Source organism: Cornus florida, unplaced genomic scaffold (genome assembly GCF_030987335.1).
Source record: "Cornus florida cultivar Cherokee Brave unplaced genomic scaffold, ASM3098733v1 CherokeeBrave_3.0.0_Hap2_Chr02, whole genome shotgun sequence".
Taxonomy (NCBI): Eukaryota; Viridiplantae; Streptophyta; class Magnoliopsida; order Cornales; family Cornaceae; genus Cornus; species Cornus florida.
In genome coordinates, this window is record NW_026775572.1 from 3,628,216 (window position 1) to 3,649,739 (window position 21,524).

Sequence of the window (21,524 nt, forward strand, 5' to 3'; positions counted from 1 at the left end):
ATCTAACTATTAAATCAATTTAATACGATTGAAAACGAATATAATATATATAATAATAAATAACACCTAAAAGCCTTTCAATCCTATCAAATTTATGACCAATCTACCTATTAAATCACTTTAGTATCAGGGCTCTTTTCAGCCGTCATTATGGTTTTGTCTACTACTATTTCCACAATTACATTATGCCAAAAAAAAACAAAAAATCAAAGCATACTAATTTTAATTAATTTGTGGAGCGGTTCTGACTGTGGCTTGTAACGCTGTGTTTGGAATGGGAAAATTGGATTTGGTAAGGGATTTTAGATGTTTGGAACTCATGGGATTTTAAAAGATTTGGAATTTCATGGGAAATCTTATACCTTAAAAATCCTAGAAAAATCGGAAGGATTTGAGAGGATTTGAAAATTGATTGTATTATGTTTTTTAACTTATCAAATTACCCTTCATATTAGTTTTTTTTTTTTTTTCCTTAGAACATGTGTATCACGCACTATTTAAATCAAGAGTGCGGTTCGAAAACGAGATTTTAATGACCTATTTCCAAAATCTCTGCTGCTAACGTCGCTATGTGTTCTATACCAGTCTTTCACTAAATTGAATACCTGATGAAATAGTACACAATTATTTTTCTTCAAATTCTATTTTTTATGAAATTCAGTTTATTCCAATCATAAAAATAAAATTTTATTTTAATTAAAATTCAAGTCCTTTTCCAATACCAATTTCAAATCCCAAAAAAATTTGGTTCAAAAAACGAATTTAATAAGATAGAAAAAAAAAAAAATCACAGCATACTAATTTTAATTAATTCGTGGAAAGGTTCTGACTTGTGGCTTGTACTTATGTTCATTGAGGTTTAGAATAATCATTGCTTACGTGTCCTTCTCTCATTGGTGTGTGCCGCTTCTAAGATTCATTTTTGTACACTGTCAAGACTTCTTCAAACGAAAAGTCCATGATGATGTAAACAGTTCACATGTTCTGATCAACTTGACCTGCATGTCAACACACTCTAACATCAACACCGTTCACGTGTACGTAAATGATACAGATTTAAAAGACGAGTTTGCCCTCAAGCGTACATCAAATACTTATGGGCATAACAATAATTTTAGACTTGATTCTATCGACCGACACGTCCAAGTTTGACGGTTCGCAAGAACCAATGAGAGCGTCGAAAACGAAGGCGGAAATCCACGTGGCAATATCAGTTTTCAGACGCGTGTCGATCGAAAAAAAGACCGAACAAGAAACACCGGCACAAACGTAGCCAGAATCCGAAGGCAGCTCAACGTTAGGACCCAACTCTCGCGTACGTCAATTCCTATACAGGTCAAGGGCATTTCTGTCAAAACAAAATATTTTAATTCCCATATTGCCCCTTGAAGCTGGAGGAGTTGGGGGTATCAGAAACTCCTCCTCCTTTATGCTTGGCCTGGGTGGGTATATTCTGCGGTTTGATTCTCTCTCTTAAACAGTGTTTACCACAACGTAACGTAATAAAGAAAGAACAGATAGACAGAGAAAGAGAGAGAGAGAGACTCCTATGGGCCCTCAATCTAAGGTGATGTTCATCTTCTCACATTCGCTTCTTGGGTTTTCTTGATTTCTTCTCTATTAGTTGTCATTTTGACTTTGGAATTGTTCAATTCAGTTTTTGGGTACTCGGTGTTTCTCATTACATGTAATTATCAATTATTCTTTTGTTTAAAAATTTTGACTATTTAAAGATGGGTAGTGTGTGTTTTTAGGCCACCATTTTTAGGTGGTTTGGTGTCTTGGTAGACTCTGTGTATTTAGGGCTTTCTTGGGTTTGATTTTGTCTGATAGGTACGATCTATTTCCATGTGATTTGATCAAGTTGTTGGGTTTTGTTATTGGTATAAAGATATTCTCTTCTGTAACCTGTCATTTTGATGCATAAAGATTCTCTTTTTTGACCCATCATTTTGCATGCTAATTTTTATTTTTATTTTTATTGTTTTTGTCTAATGTGACAGTTGGAGAAGCTGGGAGATAGCTTCCAATGTCAGTTGTGGGTTTTTATGTTTTTGATGTTTGATTCGACTGATTGGAGAGTCGTTCAAAAATAACAAAATTGGGTCATAGGATTTATTTGAACTGAAATTTGTGCATGTTGGACAATGCGTCATGCGATTTATTTGAAGCGAAATTTGTGAATTGGGTTGTTGGATTTACATGAAGTGAAATTATGATATTCAATCTGAGATCCAAATTAATTAATTTTTTTTCCTTGGGTATCTTTGTAGATTAAATCAATCACTATTGGGTCAACTACGGATTCTTTTGCATTTTTATTTTTATTTTTATTTTGTTTGGTAGATAATTCTTTTGCTCTTTAGTTATTTCATATTTGTTTGCTTTTCTCTCTTTGACAGAAATTGCATTGTAGTTTATTATAATTAGTTCTTTTACTCAACATTTCCTTTTTGATAGAAGGATAAGTAATAAATACTAATAATAGTTTTACCCTTACAATGTTGCATAGTCATTGTTATATTGCTGAAGCTGCATTTTCTCTCTGATTGTGTGTATTATATGTGCACTAAATGCATGTATTTTTTTTTGCGTTTGTGTGTGTTTGCACGTGTACAAGTTTAGTGAATTTCTTAAATTCATATTATTTATGCCACCTTTCAATCACTGATCTTTTAGAATTCCGTTATACACTAGAAATCCTATATCTAATTATTCTCTGTTGTTCAGAAAATGCTTTGTGATGTAAATCCCATTGCTTTTTTAAAAATTGATGGATATTTTACCAATAATTAGAGTTAAAGGTATTTTGGGCTATTGATGTTACTTGTTATTGTAAACTTAGCACCAGATATAATATATCATTGCGTGTGTTTGTACAAATTTTTTTTTATTTTTTTATTGAGGCAATAAGTATTACTCACAGAAGACTTGCAATTGCAGGTGTTGATTCCTGTGTTTATTAGAGATTCTTCTGTGCCCTATGATCTGTAATGGGAGTTTGTGAATGGCTACTTCAACTCGTTTGTGTTTATGATAAAAGTGGTGATGATGATGTTGGCATAAGGGTTGACAATGGCTATCTCTTAATGTTTTGATGCCTGAACTGAAGGATCTGCTAACATGGAATAGACTAAATTGACCTTTTCAAGTGCCATATTAGTTGCAGTGCTATCTGTCTTTCACTAAATTCTCAGCAGGATTTTAAGGAATATGGCTACTTACATTATGTTGTGAAAGCATGTCTGTTTGTAGCTGTTAGGAGTAAGTGATATTTATCAGAAGGAAAATATATATATATATATATATATATATATATATATATATATAAATGTATAAATATATATTAGGAATAAGTGGTGGGAGTATTAAGTACAAATTGTGAAAGGGAATATTTATCATCAACGAAGAGTGCACTATTTTTTTCTTTGGTAAGTAGAATAATACTACTCTGAAGTCTCTGATGGAAGAAGCTTTGCTTCAAAGCCAAAAGAAAACTCGCAAAGTTTTACTGGGTGGGTCTCAGAAAGATCTGTGGCTTGTTGTGCGAGAGGGCTCTGTGGCCGATGTAGAATTGGCTTTGGCATCACTGAAGAAGAGTGGGGGTAACATAAATTCAAGGAACACATTTGGCCTCACGCCTCTTCATATTGCAACATGGAGAAATCACATACCCATTGTTAAGAGGCTACTTGCGGCTGGTGCAGACTCTAACGCAAGGGTGTGTTAACATTCTGATCCTTTTTTATACTCCAATGTCTTTTATGTATATATATGATTGCATTCTGAAGTATTTCTTTGATTATGTTTATCATCATTTTCAAATTCTATTGTTACTTTTTTGTCTGTACTGCTGCCAAAGTTATCGGGATTAAAAGCTTTGCGCAAATAATGGCAAAGGTTAGGTTTTTATCTATTTCATTCCTCTCACCACGCTGGATTAATGGTACTGACATTGAGTAATGGCATTCTCGTCTATTTTGGTTAAACTAGGTTCATTCGCTGAATGCCAATTTCTTGCTTTTTTTATTCAAGAATAATCCTGTTTTATTAATTATTTAATTTATTGTTGAGTTTTTGAACTATTTTGCTTTGAATTTGATGGCTTAAAGAGAACCCTATATTTGAATGAAAACAAAATGTTAATAATCCATACATTTTTTTAAAAAAAATTTCGAAATTGGCTAGAAAATGTTCCAAGTCAGAGAAATTTCAACTGAAATCTTGGTTAACTTGTTAAGGAACTGGGGCTGCTAGTTTTCATGGGAAGCAGAGACATTAAATGTCTCTGCAATTTAAAAAGTGAACCAAAATTATTTCTGTGCCTTTGCTAGTAAAGCCATACCACAGAAGGCAACTAATCCCTTAACAAATTGTATTTCTGTTCCTTTGCTAGGTATGTTTATATTGCTTCTGAGTCTGCTTTCAGGAATTTTCTATATTAGACTGCTACTTTGAAACCGAATCTCATGGCTTTGACATCAGATGTTTCTTAACTTGCTGTTAGTTTGTGATAAAAAAAAAAAAAAAAAAAAATTGTACTATTTTAATAGATTCTCAAACTAACTTAGAATCAACAAAATCAACAAACTAACAAATTGTTTCTTAACTTGCAAGATGGTATGCTCCTCAATGTTAATATATGATACAATATATCCTAGTGCTTATTTGGTTGGTCTCCTTAGAATCTCCTAATGGCAAGTGGTTCCCTGTTTCTGCTGACTGCTTCCAGACTCATCCTTTATGCTACTGAGCTTTTGGCTCTGTATGATTGCAACTTACAATTGTGTGGCACTTTAAAATTAAAGTGGATCAAAACATTTGTGGCTGCTACATGTGGAAGTTCATCTTAATCATTTGGTGTATACTGCTTAAATTTTATGCTTCTATTATTCCCATGATTTTAAAGTAAAGATAAGAATATTGCGGGATAATACCCTCTTAATTAATCGGAATTATGGCATTAAAAAATGGCTATGCAAGGGGCAAGGAATTGAAATAGTTATAAACATAGTCATTTGCACTATTACAGGTTTTTATGTGTAAACATTCACTTATAGGTTCTGTGCTGGCTGTCCGATTAATGCAACCCTTTGTTCTGCAGGTTAGATATTGGATGTTACCAAAGAAAAATTTAAAGTCATTAGACTATAAATTCAACACTGACAAAGTTTTGTGCCTGCATAAGTAATACGGAAAATGTACACATCGAAATACATCGAAATATTTGCACAAGCATAGCGGAAGGGGAACCTGAAAGAAAGATAACCTTTAATCTATTAAAAGTTGATTTCAGGCAAAAATATTGAGATCACAGGACATATGTTGATTTTTGCGATGACAGAGATCACTACAGATTTTGAGCGATAATGGAATTCTTCCATCCAGGTTTAGTATGTTGGGACTAGGTTTAGTTGCTCTTTGACTAACCATCATTTTCTTTTTCAGGATGGTGAATCAGGATGGAGTAGCCTTCACAGGGCTCTACATTTTGGTCATCTTGCAGTGGCAAGTATTCTTCTTCAATCTGGTGCTTCTATCACATTGGAGGACTCTAAATTCCGAACACCCATCGATCTACTTTCTGGGCCTGTGTTGCAGGTGGTAGGAAATGCAGATAATTCAGGTATAAGGCTATGTTGCAGTTTATGATTTCTTTATAAGGGCCATATGTTTGTTGCAAATCAAAGGTAACTGTCTTTAGCAAAAATGGTTTTTTTTTTTTTTTTTTTTTTTTTTTTGTGTGTGTGTGTGTGTGTGTGTGTGTGTGTGTGTGTGTCTGTTCTACAGCGACTGAGGTGTTTAGTTGGGGAAGTGGTGTGAACTATCAACTTGGAACTGGAAACGCCCACATTCAGAAGTTACCATGCAAGGTTGATTCACTTCATGGATCATTTATCAAATTGATTTCTGCTGCAAAATTCCATAGTGTAGCAGTCAGTGCTTGTGGAAAAGTCTACACTTGGGGATTTGGAAGGGGGGGCCGCCTTGGGCACCCTGATTTCGATATTCACAGGTAAATGTAATTTCATTAAGCCATTTGTGCAAAAAGATTTTAGCTTCAATAGGAATTTGAAAGCAAGATTTTCTTTTGGTTTAACATTCAACCAATTTTTGGTTTTTGACATAAACTGTGGTTGGTATACAGTCTTTTACATTTATATATTGAAAATGTTCCGCCAAATTTTATTATGTCAACTTCATAAATTTCTTTTGTTGAAAATGAATAAAACCTTTTATACACACTCGTTCACAGAGAGAGAGAGAGAGAGAGAGAGAGAGAGAGAGAGAGAGAGAGAGAGAGAGAGAGAGGAGGGAGAGATTCAAATTACAACCTTTTATATATTGAAAATGTTCCACCAAATTTTATTATTCATTAATTCCTTTTGTTGAAAATGAATAAAACCTTTTATACACACTCGTTCACAGAGAGAGAGAGAGAGAGAGAGAGAGAGAGAGAGAGAGAGATTCAAAGTACAATTTCATTACAATGTGTTAATGTCTAAAAATAATAAATAGGGACGGAGGGAGGGAGGGATTCAAAGAGAGAGAGATTCAAATTACAATTTCATTACAATTTGTTAATGTCTAAAAATAATAAGCACTCATTTCATAGGTACAAACTCCATTGTACATAATTGGAGAAGTTCAATTCAGGGTTAGAAATATTAACCTATAACATCCTGTTACTAAAAAATTTCCAATTTATAGATGTTTGTGTTTTTGTTGAAGAACTTGTACGCCATAAATCAATTGCTTTTTATGACATTGTTTGCAGTGGTCAAGCTGCAGTTATCATTCCACGACAGGTGACTTCTGGGTTAGGGGCTCGCCGAGTGAAGGCAATTGCAGCAGCTAAACATCATACAGTTGTTGCAACAGAGAGCGGGGAAGTGTTTACTTGGGGTTCTAATAGAGGTAAAAGTCTTTGGGTCTTTAATGTCATGCAGTAAATGTTGAAATTTCATTTTGTTGTTATTGGGATGTCCACTTTATACGGTTGTAGAATTTAGAACTCCGGAATCACTCACATAGAACTCCAGAATTGATCACATATTTCTTCTTGATTAGATGAAAAGAAATACATCATTCTACACCCAGTTAGTTTTACATTTCAGGTCAATATGAAAATGACACGAGGGATATACGAGCTTTATCCTGTCAGTCAATATTCTGCCAGTATCTATATGATTCCTGAAGTATTTAACTTTTTCCTATGACATTATATTGCAGAGGGTCAACTTGGCTACACTTCTGTGGACACCCAACCTACGCCACGGAGAGTGAGTTCCCTGAGGTCAAAAATAGTTGCTGTTTCTGCTGCTAACAAGCACACTGCTGTAGTTTCAGAGTGCGGTGAGGTTTTTACATGGGGCTGCAATAAAGAGGGTCAACTTGGTTATGGCACCTCTAACTCAGCTTCAAATTACACTCCAAGAGCGGTTGAATACTTGAAAGGCAAAGTTTTTGTTAGAGTTGCAACAGCAAAATATCACACAATCGTTTTAGGAACTGATGGAGAGGTATACTCAAGGCAGATTTATGGTTCTTACTACTAGCACTGATACCACTGCTGCTGCTATTGACTAGCTAACCCTGCTCGGCTCTGATGACTGGCAGGTATTAACTTGGGGTCACAGACTTGTCACTCCAAGACGTGTAGTAATCTCAAGGAACATAAAAAAAAGTGGGAGCACTCCACTGAAGTTCCACCGTAAAGAACGGCTACATGTGGTTGCTATAGCTGCAGGGATGGTGCATAGCATGGCTCTTACAGATGATGGTGCACTATTTTATTGGGTTTCCTCTGATCCTGATCTTCACTGCCAACAGGTTTTGACTGAATTATGTTCATTTATAGATTCATAATATTTTCCCATTGAAACAAGTAAATGGCAATTCTGTTTTTGTTTTTATTTAAGCTATATTCGCTGTGTGGAAGTAGCATGGTGAGTGTTTCTGCTGGGAAGTACTGGACTGCTACAGTAACATCTACAGGTGATGTTTATACGTGGGATGGGAAGAAAAGAAAGCATGAGCCACCCACTGTGACTCGGTTACATGGCGTAAAGAGGGCTACTTCAGTATCAGTTGGAGAAACACATCTATTGGTTATTAATTCTCTCTATCATCCTATCTATCCTCCTAATGTTGTCAATAATTCTCAGAAACTGAACCAAAAGGTTAGAAATGAATTAGATGAGTTAAATGAAGATTTTATGTTTAACGATATGGAGTCCGACAAAATTTTATCTGCTGTACAAAACGATGATGTTGGCAACAGGCCAATACCAAGTTTAAAAAACCTTTGTGAGAAAGTGGCAGCTGAATGTTTGGTGGAACCACGAAATGCTATACAACTACTTGAAATTGCAGATTCACTGGGAGCAGATGATCTTAGGAAACATTGTGAGGTATTTTTCTGATGACCTGTCTCATTTTCCCTAGTGTATGTGCATTTTCTTTTGAGAATTTTTAGAACACTATGCTGTTATTTAATGCTGCCTATACAAACACTGGCTTGTTAATTGACTCCTTTGTGTCACAAGTCACAAAATTCTTAGGAGTCCCAAGTTGGCGCAACTTTTTTGCTTCTTGTTGTTTGTGCGTCTTTATCTTTTTTGTTAGAAGACCATAATGTTTTTTACTTATGGAAAGGGAAAAAAAAATACACAAATTACATATTAACTAACTAGTACATGCTCTACTGGTTCAGTTGTTGTGGGGTCAAGTAATACAACCTATGTTTAAGTTTCCGCAATGACATTCTTACATGTAGTCATGTATGACTCCTCACTCAACAAGCACCCAGACACACAAACTATGTGTAAAGATAGTAGAAACACAAATCAGAAAAGAAATTGTATTTATGCCTGAACTTTGGCAACTTGTTGCACAACATAGTTCAGTTAGGTTTTAAACTTTGCTTTTATAGTTGACAACAGCTTTTAAGTCATCGTGGTGGAGAATGGATACTACCTGGCTTACTATATATTAATATATTTATTTTGGTAACACTTGTTTTATTTTATTTGATAAAATGATGTGTTTGTAATATAAAGTGTTCAATATGGGCACTTAAGTTGTTTTGAGGTAATAATATAACAAAATGAACAAAATATGGTTAAGTTGAATAGCTAGATAGGCTTGCTAGGTGCATGTCCAACCAGATATGTGGCACATATCCATAGCCCAAACTTGTGTCTCTGACATAGACATTTCATGCATTTAGAAGAGTCCATGTAATATAGTCTAAATATCATTAGATGTATAGATATTTGTACAAATTAGTGTTATGTTGCTCATGAATTATGAATTAACAAATATTGGAACTTTTGTCTATGCGAGTGCTTGTACCTATGGAACTTGTCTCCTAAAGAAATATTCAAGTAGTATACTAAAAATATAAAATGCATAATAGCGAACAAAATTGCCAATTTCATACGGTTTTAATTTGAGACTAGTTGCATGGTTTCACTTCCGGTTAGCTGGCCCTATTCTTGTTAGTATGAACAAAATCAACAATTAAGTGTACTTTATTGTACCTGAGTATACCTTTTCAATAAAAGTCACAATTTCCATATCACCTTCTGTATCTGTATTACTTTTGTTGCCATGTTCCTTGGTTATCTGTTGAAAAGGTACACTGATACATTCTGTCCTATGGATCATAAATTATTGTAATTGGATCGATTTTGGCATAATGGATTCTTTTTGCATATGTATTGCAATGTTATTGTTTGTTTGTCATCTCTATGCTGTTCTAGATTGCAACATTATTCTCCGAAGCTACTGATGGAAGCTGTATCAAAAACTTTCTGCAGGATATCGCTATTCGCAACCTTGATTATATTCTCTCTGTCTCAGCTCATGCTATTGGTAGCACCTCACTTGATGTTCTAGCTAATCTTGAGAAATTGTTTGATTTGAGGTCATCTGAACCCTGGAGTTACCGTCGGCTTCCAACCCCAACAGCTACTGTTCCCGTAATTATTAACAGTGAAGAAGAGGATGGGGAGAGTGAATGTTTTAGGACTCGTGACAGCAGTAACAAAAAACAAACCTCTAAGAAAGAAAGAGACCAGAAGATAGATTACTTCCTAAAACCCAATGATGAAGTGGATCAAGAAATTTGTAAAGAAGTCCGTGCTTTAAGGAAAAAATTGCAACAGATTGAAACGCTTGAAGACAAGCAGTCCAAGGGTTATCCTCTCGATGACCAGCAGATTGCAAAGCTTCAGACAAGGTCATCTCTGGAGAGCTCACTAGTTGAGCTCGGCATTCCGATTGAGACAATGAATGCAAAAACATATTCAGTTTTATCAGACGGAAAAGGAAGTAAAAAGGCGGAGGTATCAAGAAAACAGAGGAGAAAGAGCAGACGAAAGGTAGGACAGCTGGAAGCAGATTCTGGCAATTATGGGACTGGAGTAGAACCCAACCCCGTCAAGGGTTTCTTAAATGCCGAAATCTCTCAAGTAAAGCAAAAGGTGAGGTTTCTAAGCTTCCACTCTTATTTTATGTAGAGAGTACTCAGTAGTGTTCCTGTGTGTGTGTGTGTATATATATATATATATGTATGTTTGTATGTATGTATTTCAAGAGTTATCTCTATTTAACAAGATTAAAAAGAATATTCATTAATGGGACTTTTGCTCAATGTAGGATCTAAAATTTTGATTGTAGTGTTGTAGAAAGGAATAGGAGCGTTGAGTGAAATTATCATTTGGGAATAGCCAAACCAGATAATTATTTAAAAAAAAAAAATGGAATAAGTAGGAGATTTTGAACCTACATGCTGATGTCTTTTGTTGACTAAGCTATGCGACTGAATCATGAACGTGCCCTGAAATTGTCTACTCAGCATCATGGTGTTTTAAGCATCTGTTTATAGATGGTGATTGACTTGTTCGAAATTGGAGCGAGAGGTGTAGAAACATTGCAGTCCCTTTTCGAGTTGTAGCATATTGAATGTCAAACATTTTGCTTGACCTTAATGTTTGGCTCATTTCAGAATATGACATGACAGCTACCAGCTTCATATTTTAATCTTCACATTATTGCATCTTGAAGTTACGATTGTTTGAATTGAATGCTGCAAGCTAGCGAAATTATAGAAAGATCAATGAAAGAAAATTGATAGTATTTTTACTCGTCATTCATTTGTGTCGGTTGATAGGATGACAACGCAGAGTTTGAAGGAACTGCGGGCAACCAAGTCATGGAAGAGTCTCCGTTCTGCATTAAGATGAACCTTTCGGACATTCCACGAAGTAGTAGTCCGTCACCAAAAGCATCTAAGAAGAAAAATAAGAAAGGTGGGCTTTCTATGTTCTTGAGTGGCGCCCTTGATGACATTCCTAAAGATGCTGCTCCCCCACCAACAGTGCCTAAAAATGAGGGGCCTGCTTGGGGTGGTGCCAAAGTTTCAAAGGGATCTACCTCTCTCCGTGAGATACAGGATGAGCAGCAAAAAACCAAAGGGAATCATCCCATTAGGAGCAAAGACCAGGTTGAAGATCCTTCTGACGGCAAAAATGGAGGAAAATTTCGACTGAGTTCAATTTTGCCTTCCAATCCTATACCTGTGGTTTCAACTCATACATCACAGGTGTCCGATGGAGAGAGAAGCACACCTCCTTGGACTGCTTCCGGGACCCCACCGTTTCATTCTCGTCCATCGTTTAGGGACATTCAATTGCAACAGGTAAGGGATCTCTCTCTCTCACTTCTCTGTGTGCGCCTCTCTTTTGGGAATCAATTTCAAATATAAATGTGTTTGAAAAAATGGTTTAAAATTCATATTAATAGGCTATAACTAACATGTAATACCTGTTTGAGGCACTGTTTGGAAACATGTCTTAATTCTTTTAAAAAACAAAAAAGTTGCAAAAGACACAGTGGTCCATGAAAATTCTAGCACACAATTAGATAAGAATAAAAATAGAATAAGGGGCAATTGTGGATGTTTGTGCTCGTCTTACCTACCAATAAAATAAATTAAGGAAAGTCTGGAATAATACGAAAACAGAGTTGCTTTAGGTGGAAGCTCAAGTTCAAACGATGGGGCTACTGCTGCTTCTACACCACGTACTGTCAGACCACAATGCCACTATGTCCTCTTGTTTCATACTAGGGACGTCTTGTAAAATGCCATCCAAATGGGTCCTTGACTCCTTATTTTATAAAGGACAAGACTTGTCTACTCACCGGTGAGTACATCATTCGTACTGACCACTGATGTGGTCCAATCACAAATGACAAATAATCTGTAATTACAAAATCAAGAAAATGATAAATAAGGAAATTAGAGAGGGTGAATGAATTTATTTCCAAAAAAAAATTATTATTCTTATTTATTACTTTTCTGATTTTGTAATTACGGATTAATTGTGCATGTGTGATTGGACCACATGAGCTACTCACCGGTGAATAGGCAAGTCTTTTCCTTGTATAAATATCTCCTTTGTCTCTTTGGGTTGCTGTATCAATTGTCAACTTAATGTTTATCCGCTCATTACTCTGCAATTGAGTTGTCTTTCTGTTGCCTAACCTGAACTGAATTTTTGAAATATTTGGACTCAAGTGACTGCCTTTTTTTTTTTTTTTTGGTTTCCTCATTCATCTACTAATAAATTTGTGGGTTCTGTTTGCATTTGTCAAAGCAGGGAAAACATCATCAAAATCTTTCCCATAGCCCGAAGACTAGAACAACTGGATTCTCAGTTGCTACTGGTCAGGGCTCACCGTCAGATCCTAGTGGTCCAAACCGCTGGTTCAAACCGGAGATCAATGCACCCTCATCAATCCATTCTATTCAGATTGAGGAGAGGGCTATAAAGGACCTCAAACGTTTTTACAGCAGTGTTAAAATTGTAAAAAACACCTCTTGAAGGGTTAGAGACTTGACTTTTTTCGTCTTCTTTCCGTGTCCTTCATTGATTTATTTATTTATTTTTCGTGGTGCACTGCTGTAATTGACTGTATAGATGATCTTACTGTACAGTCTTCTTTTATTTTTCCTTTTTCAAAGAAAATGTTTTTAAGGTAGTCGTCTTCATTTTCTTTCCTTCGGTTCATATTTCGAGATGGCCTTGGGGAGGTTTGACGAGGCAACCTTACTTCCATATGAGGAAAGGCTTTTTCCTGTTTCGAGGCAGTGGACCTTCAGGATTTGATGATTGATGATTTTACTCCAAATACAAAAAATTACTTTTACATAAAGTCCCTTTTCCACCTAAATACAACAACGTGGACTTTTTCTTTTGGACCTAGTTTGCTGTATATTAATTCTATCTATTGTATGCTTGTGGTCTAATTCATGGTATGCCATTTTTTAGTGTTTTTGTGCGTGTGTGTGTCTGTTTTTGAGTGGAGAGGAAGGAAAGAGGAGACGAAGGGAGAGAGTTTTCATTAGGAAGTAATGTCTGAGAAGCGCCTTTCTGCCGGAACCACTTGGTCTTCCCACTTACGAGTGGTCAAGGAGGGAAACAAGTCTCTTTCCCGTCTTTTCTTTTAGGGAAAAAAACATTTTTCTTTTAATATTTATGACGAGTATAATGGTAATGAATGAGTCATGTGTTTTTGTGTGTCTATATATATATATATATATTTATTTATGTTATGCAATTAACGATTTTTTTTATTATAAATATTTATGGGGAAGGGTCTTGGTGCAAAACTAAGGTTGTTTCATTTTCACTTGATCATGGAAATATTCATCAGTAAAAAAAATCTACTTTTTACAGTATTTTTAATATAATTAACTATTTTTATTAACAAATCTATTACTCTAATTTTCACACTATTTGATCTTGTAATTCTGATTCAAACTCACTTCATATTTGGTATTCAAACTCATATGAAATAGCTTCAATATTTACACTTGAAAGGAAGTTTGAAAACCTATAATTTTGTGAGAATTTCCAACTGCTTCCTTAAAACTGTATCACTAGGTGAAACCTAGCGCTTTGATACTAAGCTTGAAATGTAGAATTAGAAATAAGCTTGTAGAATTAGAATGACTTTTCAAACTTTAGCATCTGAATATATTTTTTAAAAGTAATGTGGCCTGTATTAAGGCCAGACATATAATACATCAACATTCTATTAGTGTGTAATTAAGCAAAAGGTTGGGAGACCAAAAAGAATCAAATTATGTAAGTTCCCAATAAGAGAGAAAGTGGGTGGGACACATCCAAGACTAATTGCCAAACACACAGTGACACAGAGTCATGGATCTTCCAACCCTTTGGGCCAAAAAGAAGGGACAATTTTGGTCAAAAAATCACGTGAACAATGATATCCCATTTCGTTCCCCTTTCTTTGCCACTGAGAGCAAGGGGGTCCCTGTTTGATATATGAGAAGAAGTGTGAAGTGAGACGGAAAAGAAGGATTGGAAATGTAGTGGGGTCATTTGAGGGAAGTTCAAGAAAGTAAAAGTTGAAAAGAATAACTTTGATGTGAAATCCCCATGAAGAACAGGAATTTTTGTTTGGAATCACAATTATTTGAAGCTAATGATGTGATTCTATAACATGTCTAGGTCTCTTTGTATTTACATGACCAAGCAATGGTCATGTGCTTTATTTTGGTGAAATCAAGCTAATGATACATTTTTTTTTATTAAATATACTTGTTAAATTACCGTTGATTAAAAGAAAATACTAAGTCAAAAATAAATGAAATGAAAGAACAATAACAATATTATCGATGAACACTAACTTGGATGATATAAGTTCTCCTTTTAAAGAGGAGGTTGAGTGTTCGAACTCCAGCAAAGACAAAATATAAGAGAAAAAGATTACTTGTATTAATTATTACACAGAATCAACTATAAAATGTATTTTGAAATGCTTATAATAACATTTGGTCTACTAGATGTCCAATTGGATTGCATGTTATGGTGATTCCTTTTTCTTTCTGAAGTTGAATTGATAAGGATAGTAATTTGATGGAGCCAAATACATCCCTTACCATCATGTAGGGAAGATCCATGTCTTAGTTTACAATAAACCTATTTCATGTATTTGGATTTGAATGGTGGCAAAAGTAGATACATGGATATGAATGGAGACTATTGATATGAGATACATGGATGATTATTGATGTGATCTTATCACAATCTTTTATCTTCTATATAGAAATGTTGAATATTATTGAATGTAGGAAACAGAGAAGTGATTGAAAGGTATACAAAGAGGGATGAAAGAGTAATATTTAGGAAAAGGGAAGTGTCATTTCATTTTGGTTAGTTGGTTGTACCAAAAAAAAAAAAAAAAAAAAAGAAAGAAAGTAAAAGAGTGAACCTATCTATTGTTTGGTAAAAGGAAAATAAATAGGAGAATTTGAATATTACTCAAGTGGTACAATAGTGTTTCACAGATTTCAATAAATGAGAATAATAACATTCTTTCATTCTTGACAAGAAACATTTTTTTTTAAATTTCCTCTCATAATTTTAATGGAAGTAAATTAGTGTATTTTAAATCTCACATCCATTTTTTTGTTACACGTGATGAAGTGAAATAATATTGTAAGTATTACCTTCCCTTTTAAGAATAGAGTTCTTAATTCATACCATCTGGATTAATGTTTATATGTAATCTTGATGTTTAGAGTCATGTAACTAAGTTTGGGTGGACCATTTAATATTCTGAAATCTTTTAATGCATAAAACACAGTTAGTGACTGCCAAATTATGGAGAAAGATATATAAAACCTGGATGCTCCTCCAAATTCAAAGTTAAGTAGAAAAAATGATGATTACTCTATATTTAATATATATGGGGATTCCTATAGCTAATAGGTTATATATTTTACTAAAGTTTGGTGTGGTAGGAATTTTTTGTATCTATTATCTATATATGCACAGACTATCACACACACACAGAGTATTGGTGCTGAGATCATGCTTTGGTCTGTGGGCAATGACACTTCACCTAGTTGTTATAGCTTTTCTTATATATATTCCTACTTTAATTAGATATTTATATATATATAGATAGATATATAATGGATGGACTTGACTTGATCGAGGAATGAGCAGGCCATGTATGTCCACTGATCCCATAGCCCCATGCCATGGCCCCCTTGGTCCTCGTTATATTCAGTGCTCTTTTTCCTGAGAAAACCTGTAAAAGTCTCACAACTATCTTCTCTCTCTTGTTAAAGCTTGAGAACAAGACAACTTCATCACTCCAAAATCCACCAGCTTTTCATTATTTTATGCACAAATGACCTGTCCATCATGTGGCTGTCCACATGTACTAGTCTTTATAATTTGTTAATTATATATGTCTCTCTCTAAATCTCTCCACTATTTGAGATATCATTTGGTGGGTACTGTAACATGAAGATTAGGAACTTGAGTGCTTGCAGCCTTGTGGTTTTTGATTGTTGAATCATGAGAGAGAGAGAGAGAGAGAGAGAGATTGTAGCTTGAAGAAGAAGGAAAAGGGGGTGTCTGGAATGAAGTTTGATCCAAGATCCTTCCATATATTTTCTCAATTTGATGCTTAATTATGGATCTGTGAAATAATATTCATGAAATGATCTCGGACCAGGCTTCATTCCTCACACCACCCTTTCCTGCAGAGAGAGACACACACACACATATAGTTAAGTTCTCATCATCATGATTAAATTATACTTCTGTCAAATTATATACTATGACTGTATAAGTATATATATATATCAAGAAAACAAGTAAGCTATAATCTTGATTAACATGTATATATAGAGTTTGTTTTGATCTTTCTTTAGCAATCTAACTTTTGGTGTCGTGATCTTATATAAGTCTATATGTGGTAGGATATCAATCCTAAACCCTATATAGAAATCTTCTACTTATAGCTAGCTATCATCCTTTTTTTCATTATATAAAAATACATAATTGCTGCTCACTTAGGCTTTTCATTCTTATAATTAATGGTCTCTCAGCTTTAATTTGGAGGATACAAGGTTTGAGTTACATATATATATATACTTTCTAGCCGAACTGTATGGACAAGGTAAGTCCCCATTCTCATCAAATTGTAGTTTGTGAACATCTTGTAACAAAGAAACAGTTAGGTAGATTCTTACCATCTTGATCAATCTTTATATATATATAGATCACAACTCTCTCTCTCTCTATATGTGTGTGTATTGATAATATATATATATATATATATTTATATTTATATTTATATGAGGACTAATAGACCCTAGAAGGGTGTGTTTTATGTATATATATGTGTGTGTGTATTGATGATATATATATATTTGAGGGCTATAAGCTACATAGACCCTAGAAGGATGTGTTTTATGTATATATTATGCATTATATCGATTTGGTTGCATATCTTTTTTCTTTTCATCTATCTTTCCTCATCTCTTCCTCTTTCTCTTCTTCAGCTAGTAATTACTGTTCCATTGTTTCTAATTGCCTCTTTTATGATATGCATTTGATTTTTTTCTTTTTTTCTTTTTTTGGTTAATGCAACTGATTCTATATATCTTTCAATCTTTATCCACTCTCAATAATTAATACTAATATCTTCCTTGATTTATGAATGGCAGTGGAATATCATTATCAAGAATAACCTCCTAGAATTAATCACATGTAGGTTTGATCTAATTAATTACTTGACTCCACAAATTAAACCACAAAAATGGCAGAAATTAATTTAATCAGTTGTGTGTGTGTGAGAGAGAGATGCAAGGTTACGTTTTTTCATTTACTTATGATTTTTCCGCCCCTCCAATGGTGAAAACATATATACGTACAGGACAGACCATCTACTTGTTTAATTAGAAGATTTGCAGTACTGGGCGTTACATTTTTTTTTTTTTTCTACCAATATATGTCACTATATATGCATTTAGTTCTGCAACATTTTTATGCATAAGAGTTGGTGTCTTTTAGTCCATGACCATTTGTATCATCAAGTATCTCTCTCTCTCTCTCACACACACACACACATATATATGGTTAAGAATCCCCATCAATTATCTATCTATCATCGATCTAATCATCCCACAACATACCATGATATTGTTCTATATGCATGTGTGATTAATTAGTAATGGAATCAAGTATAATTAGCTAGAGGCATCAAAGTTGGAGGGAACTGGGGAGTATGAATTACTTATCATCGTCACAAACAAAAAACACAAAAGAAAAAACTGGGAAGTATGACAATTTGATATATATATGTATATATATATATATATATAAATTAAGCCACATTTATATATGCACAGGAAAGTATTACACACATTGGACGCTCTCTCTATTGCACAGCATTTTACTTCACAAGCTCGATCTCTTCCTTTCAGTCTGATGGTGAGCCATATATACTCCATCATGTACATGCCTGTGTCTGCCCAAAAAAACTCCATCACTATTTCCTAACTGTACGCCAAAATTCATTTTCTTGTATTTATGTTCATGTATATGCTCAATTATACACTTGTCTGATCTTCCGGGGATATATATATATATATATATATATATATATATATATATATATATATATATGCTCATTTAGGGCCCAAATGAAGTGACAGATAAATTTCATTCACAAAATGACATATGATTATGTCCAATAAATTCTTTTGTTGCTTTAATATTCTGATTTTATGATGTTTAATCTTCAACAGTTTTATTTGTTTTTAATGCTTTCAGTACATTTCTTTTCAGTAAATGATGTCTTCACATTTCAAGTCCACAAATTATTACTATTTGGTGCAATTTAGCTTGCAGTCCATGCATTCTAGTGAAACATATATAGCTGTGTAGTGAAAAAATTGACCTACATATTTTGCTTCTCATAAGGAAATTAACCAGTCATCTGAAAAGAGTATGCAAACCATTTTTTTTTTTATTTTGTTGTTTTTCCCGTTGCAACAGATACTTATACAATACAAAAACTAAAGGGTCGGGTGTTTAGTTTTCCGAAAACAATAATTCTCTAACTTAGAAAATAGAAGTTTGTTTTCCGAAAATTATAAAAGACATTTTTTAAAAATATATCTTTTTATAATTGAATTTTCATAAAGCAGTTTTAAAAAACTGAACCAAACAACGGTTTTGTACAGTTTTAAACCATCTGCAACTTCCAATAATTCCTTTAGGCTTTTCTACTTTTTTTTTAAGAAAAACATATATAACATTTGAGGTTGAGAACCCCAGTCTAAATATGTAATTGCAATATTGGGCCTAAGCCCAAGATGGCCCATAGACCACCGATAAACAGGTCCTAACTGTAAATTAAAAGAACTAGCCGTTGTTAACTTTTTCTTTGTTTATAATACTTGCCCATTTTACCAATAAAAAACTTTTTCTAAGCAATGTTACGAAGAAAAAATAAAAACTACAACCACAAATGGGGTTGAGTTGGATATAAAATATATTATTTATATTTTTAGTGTTTGATTATTTTACAAAGAAAATAAAAAAATTAAAACATAATAAAAATAACTTACCTATTAATTTTTGTCAAGTTATTTTACACTCTCCTAATGGACTAGACCTTAATTTTGACCTAAATCTTTACCAAATATTAAAAAATAAAATAAAAAAATATTTTTTATCTAAAAAAAAATAAAAATTTATGTCGAGACAAATAAAACCTAAATGCTCGACTCAATTAATTTGAATAACGTGGGCAGGTACATGCATTTGGTTTTATCAGCTTGATGAAAAATGTGAGAAGATTTCTGGATTGTTTGAGCTCATAGTCGTGTCTTTTAGTGCTATCATAAACATATGCATGTTTATCATTTCTTTTTGGCAAAAGTGCAAAAAAACTCCCTGAATTATTCAGTTTTTTGCAAATACTCCCTTAAAGTACCAAAGTGTGCAAATACCCCCCTGAGACTCATCGGACGGCATATGTTGATTTGAAATAACCGAAATAACCTTACTTAGTACATTATATAAAATAAAATAAAAACCTAATTATAAAATACCAATTATACCCCACTAATTTAAGTTTATGTTAGAGAAAGAGAGAGACGTACAAAAAGTTAGAGAGAGATGGAGGCACAGACGGGGGAACTGGGTCTACCATGATAACAGATCCACAATAGACTGTGAGAGGATCGACAACCAGAAAGGATTCCTGTGATACCCCCGAATTTCCTAATGCGGGTTGGCCAGGCCCACGCCCGAATACCGGAGGATATCAAAACAAATTGATAATAAACGAACACAGAGTACAAAAGAATAAAGAAGAATAAATAAAATGCTGACAAGAAACTAAAATGATAATCTAATAATAAACCTCATAATATATTTCCATTAATTAATAAACTCCACTGATACAACTGATCCTCCAAAATACAACTCGGGAATCCATACTGTGTGGACCCCTAGAAAATCCAAACTAAACAAATGACAGTAATCTAAAACAGGAAACTGAATTATAAAGGAACTCCTATGTAGCATCGGAAGAATGAAGTAGACTGATCCCCGCTCAGCACGAACAACCTCTACTCGTGACGAACACCTGAAAAATAATGGTGGGTCAGGCTCACAAACAAGTTCTACTCTACTACAGTCCAAGCAGAGATCCAATACACGTATACATCCTAGTCAATCCAACAATAACTAGTAGTCCGTATATATATATATACACACACTAAACTATAGGGTTGTCTCAACCTGAATAGTAGGCAACATGCAAAACGCACATATAGTGGGCATGAGTATCTAGACCTACCAGGGTACACAACTACACTATATCTAGCTACACATCCCTGGCGATATACGCGCCTTAACCATTGATCATGAGACTCAAGCTCATATCAGGCACCATACTTATATATATAAAATCTAGTAACCATCCTATATAGTATAAATTAATCCTCCATAAGTCATTCAACTTGTTCAGCTGACCTGACTTGAATATAAGTAGGACTTAACATTTTAGTAAATCCATTCCCTTATATAATAAATTAATCATCCATAAGTGTGATACCCCTCGGATCTGAGACACGGGTTGATCAGGCCCAGGCCCGAACCCGAGGGAATATCAAACAATTAAAGTATTTTAAAACGAACACAGATGACAAAAAGAACAATAAAGATAGAATAAAACTGAAAGAAACATTAATTATAAAAACCTCCATGTACAACTGAAAATTGAAACTCCAATGATCCAAAACCTCAAGTTACAACTTGGGAATCCACTGATGGACCCCTAACTAAAAGTTCAACTGAGAATGAAACTGAAAATAGATAATACTAGAAACATCGAGAGAAGTCCTACGTAATCAGATGAAAGTGAGACTGTCCTCGACAAGCACGATCAAGCTCTAAGGCTGGAACAGTCCTGTACCTGAAAAGAATAATAAAGGAGTGGGTCAGACCCACGAGCAAGTTCTAATCTAACTGCAATCCATACAGTGACCCGATACGCAGATACACCGTAGACACCTCACAATATCTATCTAGTCCATACGTATAAATATATCCACACTAAAGGACATTCACTAGTCTATAATAGGGGTCTCAACCTGAATAGAAGGCAACATG

At 34.2% G+C, this 21,524-nt stretch overlaps 1 protein-coding gene across 3 annotated transcripts; it reads left to right on the forward strand.

The window, feature by feature from the left end:
- The first annotated feature begins 1,414 nt into the window (after positions 1-1,414).
- LOC132293164 (uncharacterized) lies at positions 1,415-13,050 on the forward strand. Of its 3 annotated transcripts, none has more exons than XM_059790512.1 (11): positions 1,415-1,567; positions 2,944-3,721; positions 5,449-5,626; positions 5,791-6,016; positions 6,779-6,918; positions 7,234-7,523; positions 7,621-7,833; positions 7,923-8,414; positions 9,825-10,490; positions 11,180-11,707; positions 12,669-13,050. In XM_059790512.1, exons 2-11 carry the CDS (start codon positions 3,464-3,466, stop codon positions 12,891-12,893), a joined length of 3,216 nt encoding a protein of 1,071 aa, XP_059646495.1. In that variant the 5' UTR covers positions 1,415-1,567; positions 2,944-3,463; the 3' UTR covers positions 12,894-13,050. The 3 variants fall into 3 exon arrangements, with proteins under 3 accessions (XP_059646495.1, XP_059646497.1, XP_059646496.1); XM_059790514.1 differs by lacking the exon at positions 1,415-1,567 and adding an exon at positions 1,664-1,687; XM_059790513.1 differs by lacking the exon at positions 1,415-1,567 and adding an exon at positions 1,741-1,833.
- Positions 13,051-21,524: the final 8,474 nt, after the last annotated feature.

Excerpts from the sequence above, each read along its gene's own strand:
- LOC132293164 (XM_059790512.1), top strand. The coding sequence starts at position 3,464 with ATGGAAGAAGCTTTGCTTCAAAGCCAAAAGAAAACTCGCAAAGTTTTA. Across the intron at positions 6,017-6,778 it reads CCTGATTTCGATATTCACAG|TGGTCAAGCTGCAGTTATCA; the intron begins GTAAATGTAATT and ends CATTGTTTGCAG. Across the intron at positions 7,834-7,922 it reads CTGATCTTCACTGCCAACAG|CTATATTCGCTGTGTGGAAG; the intron begins GTTTTGACTGAA and ends TTTTTATTTAAG.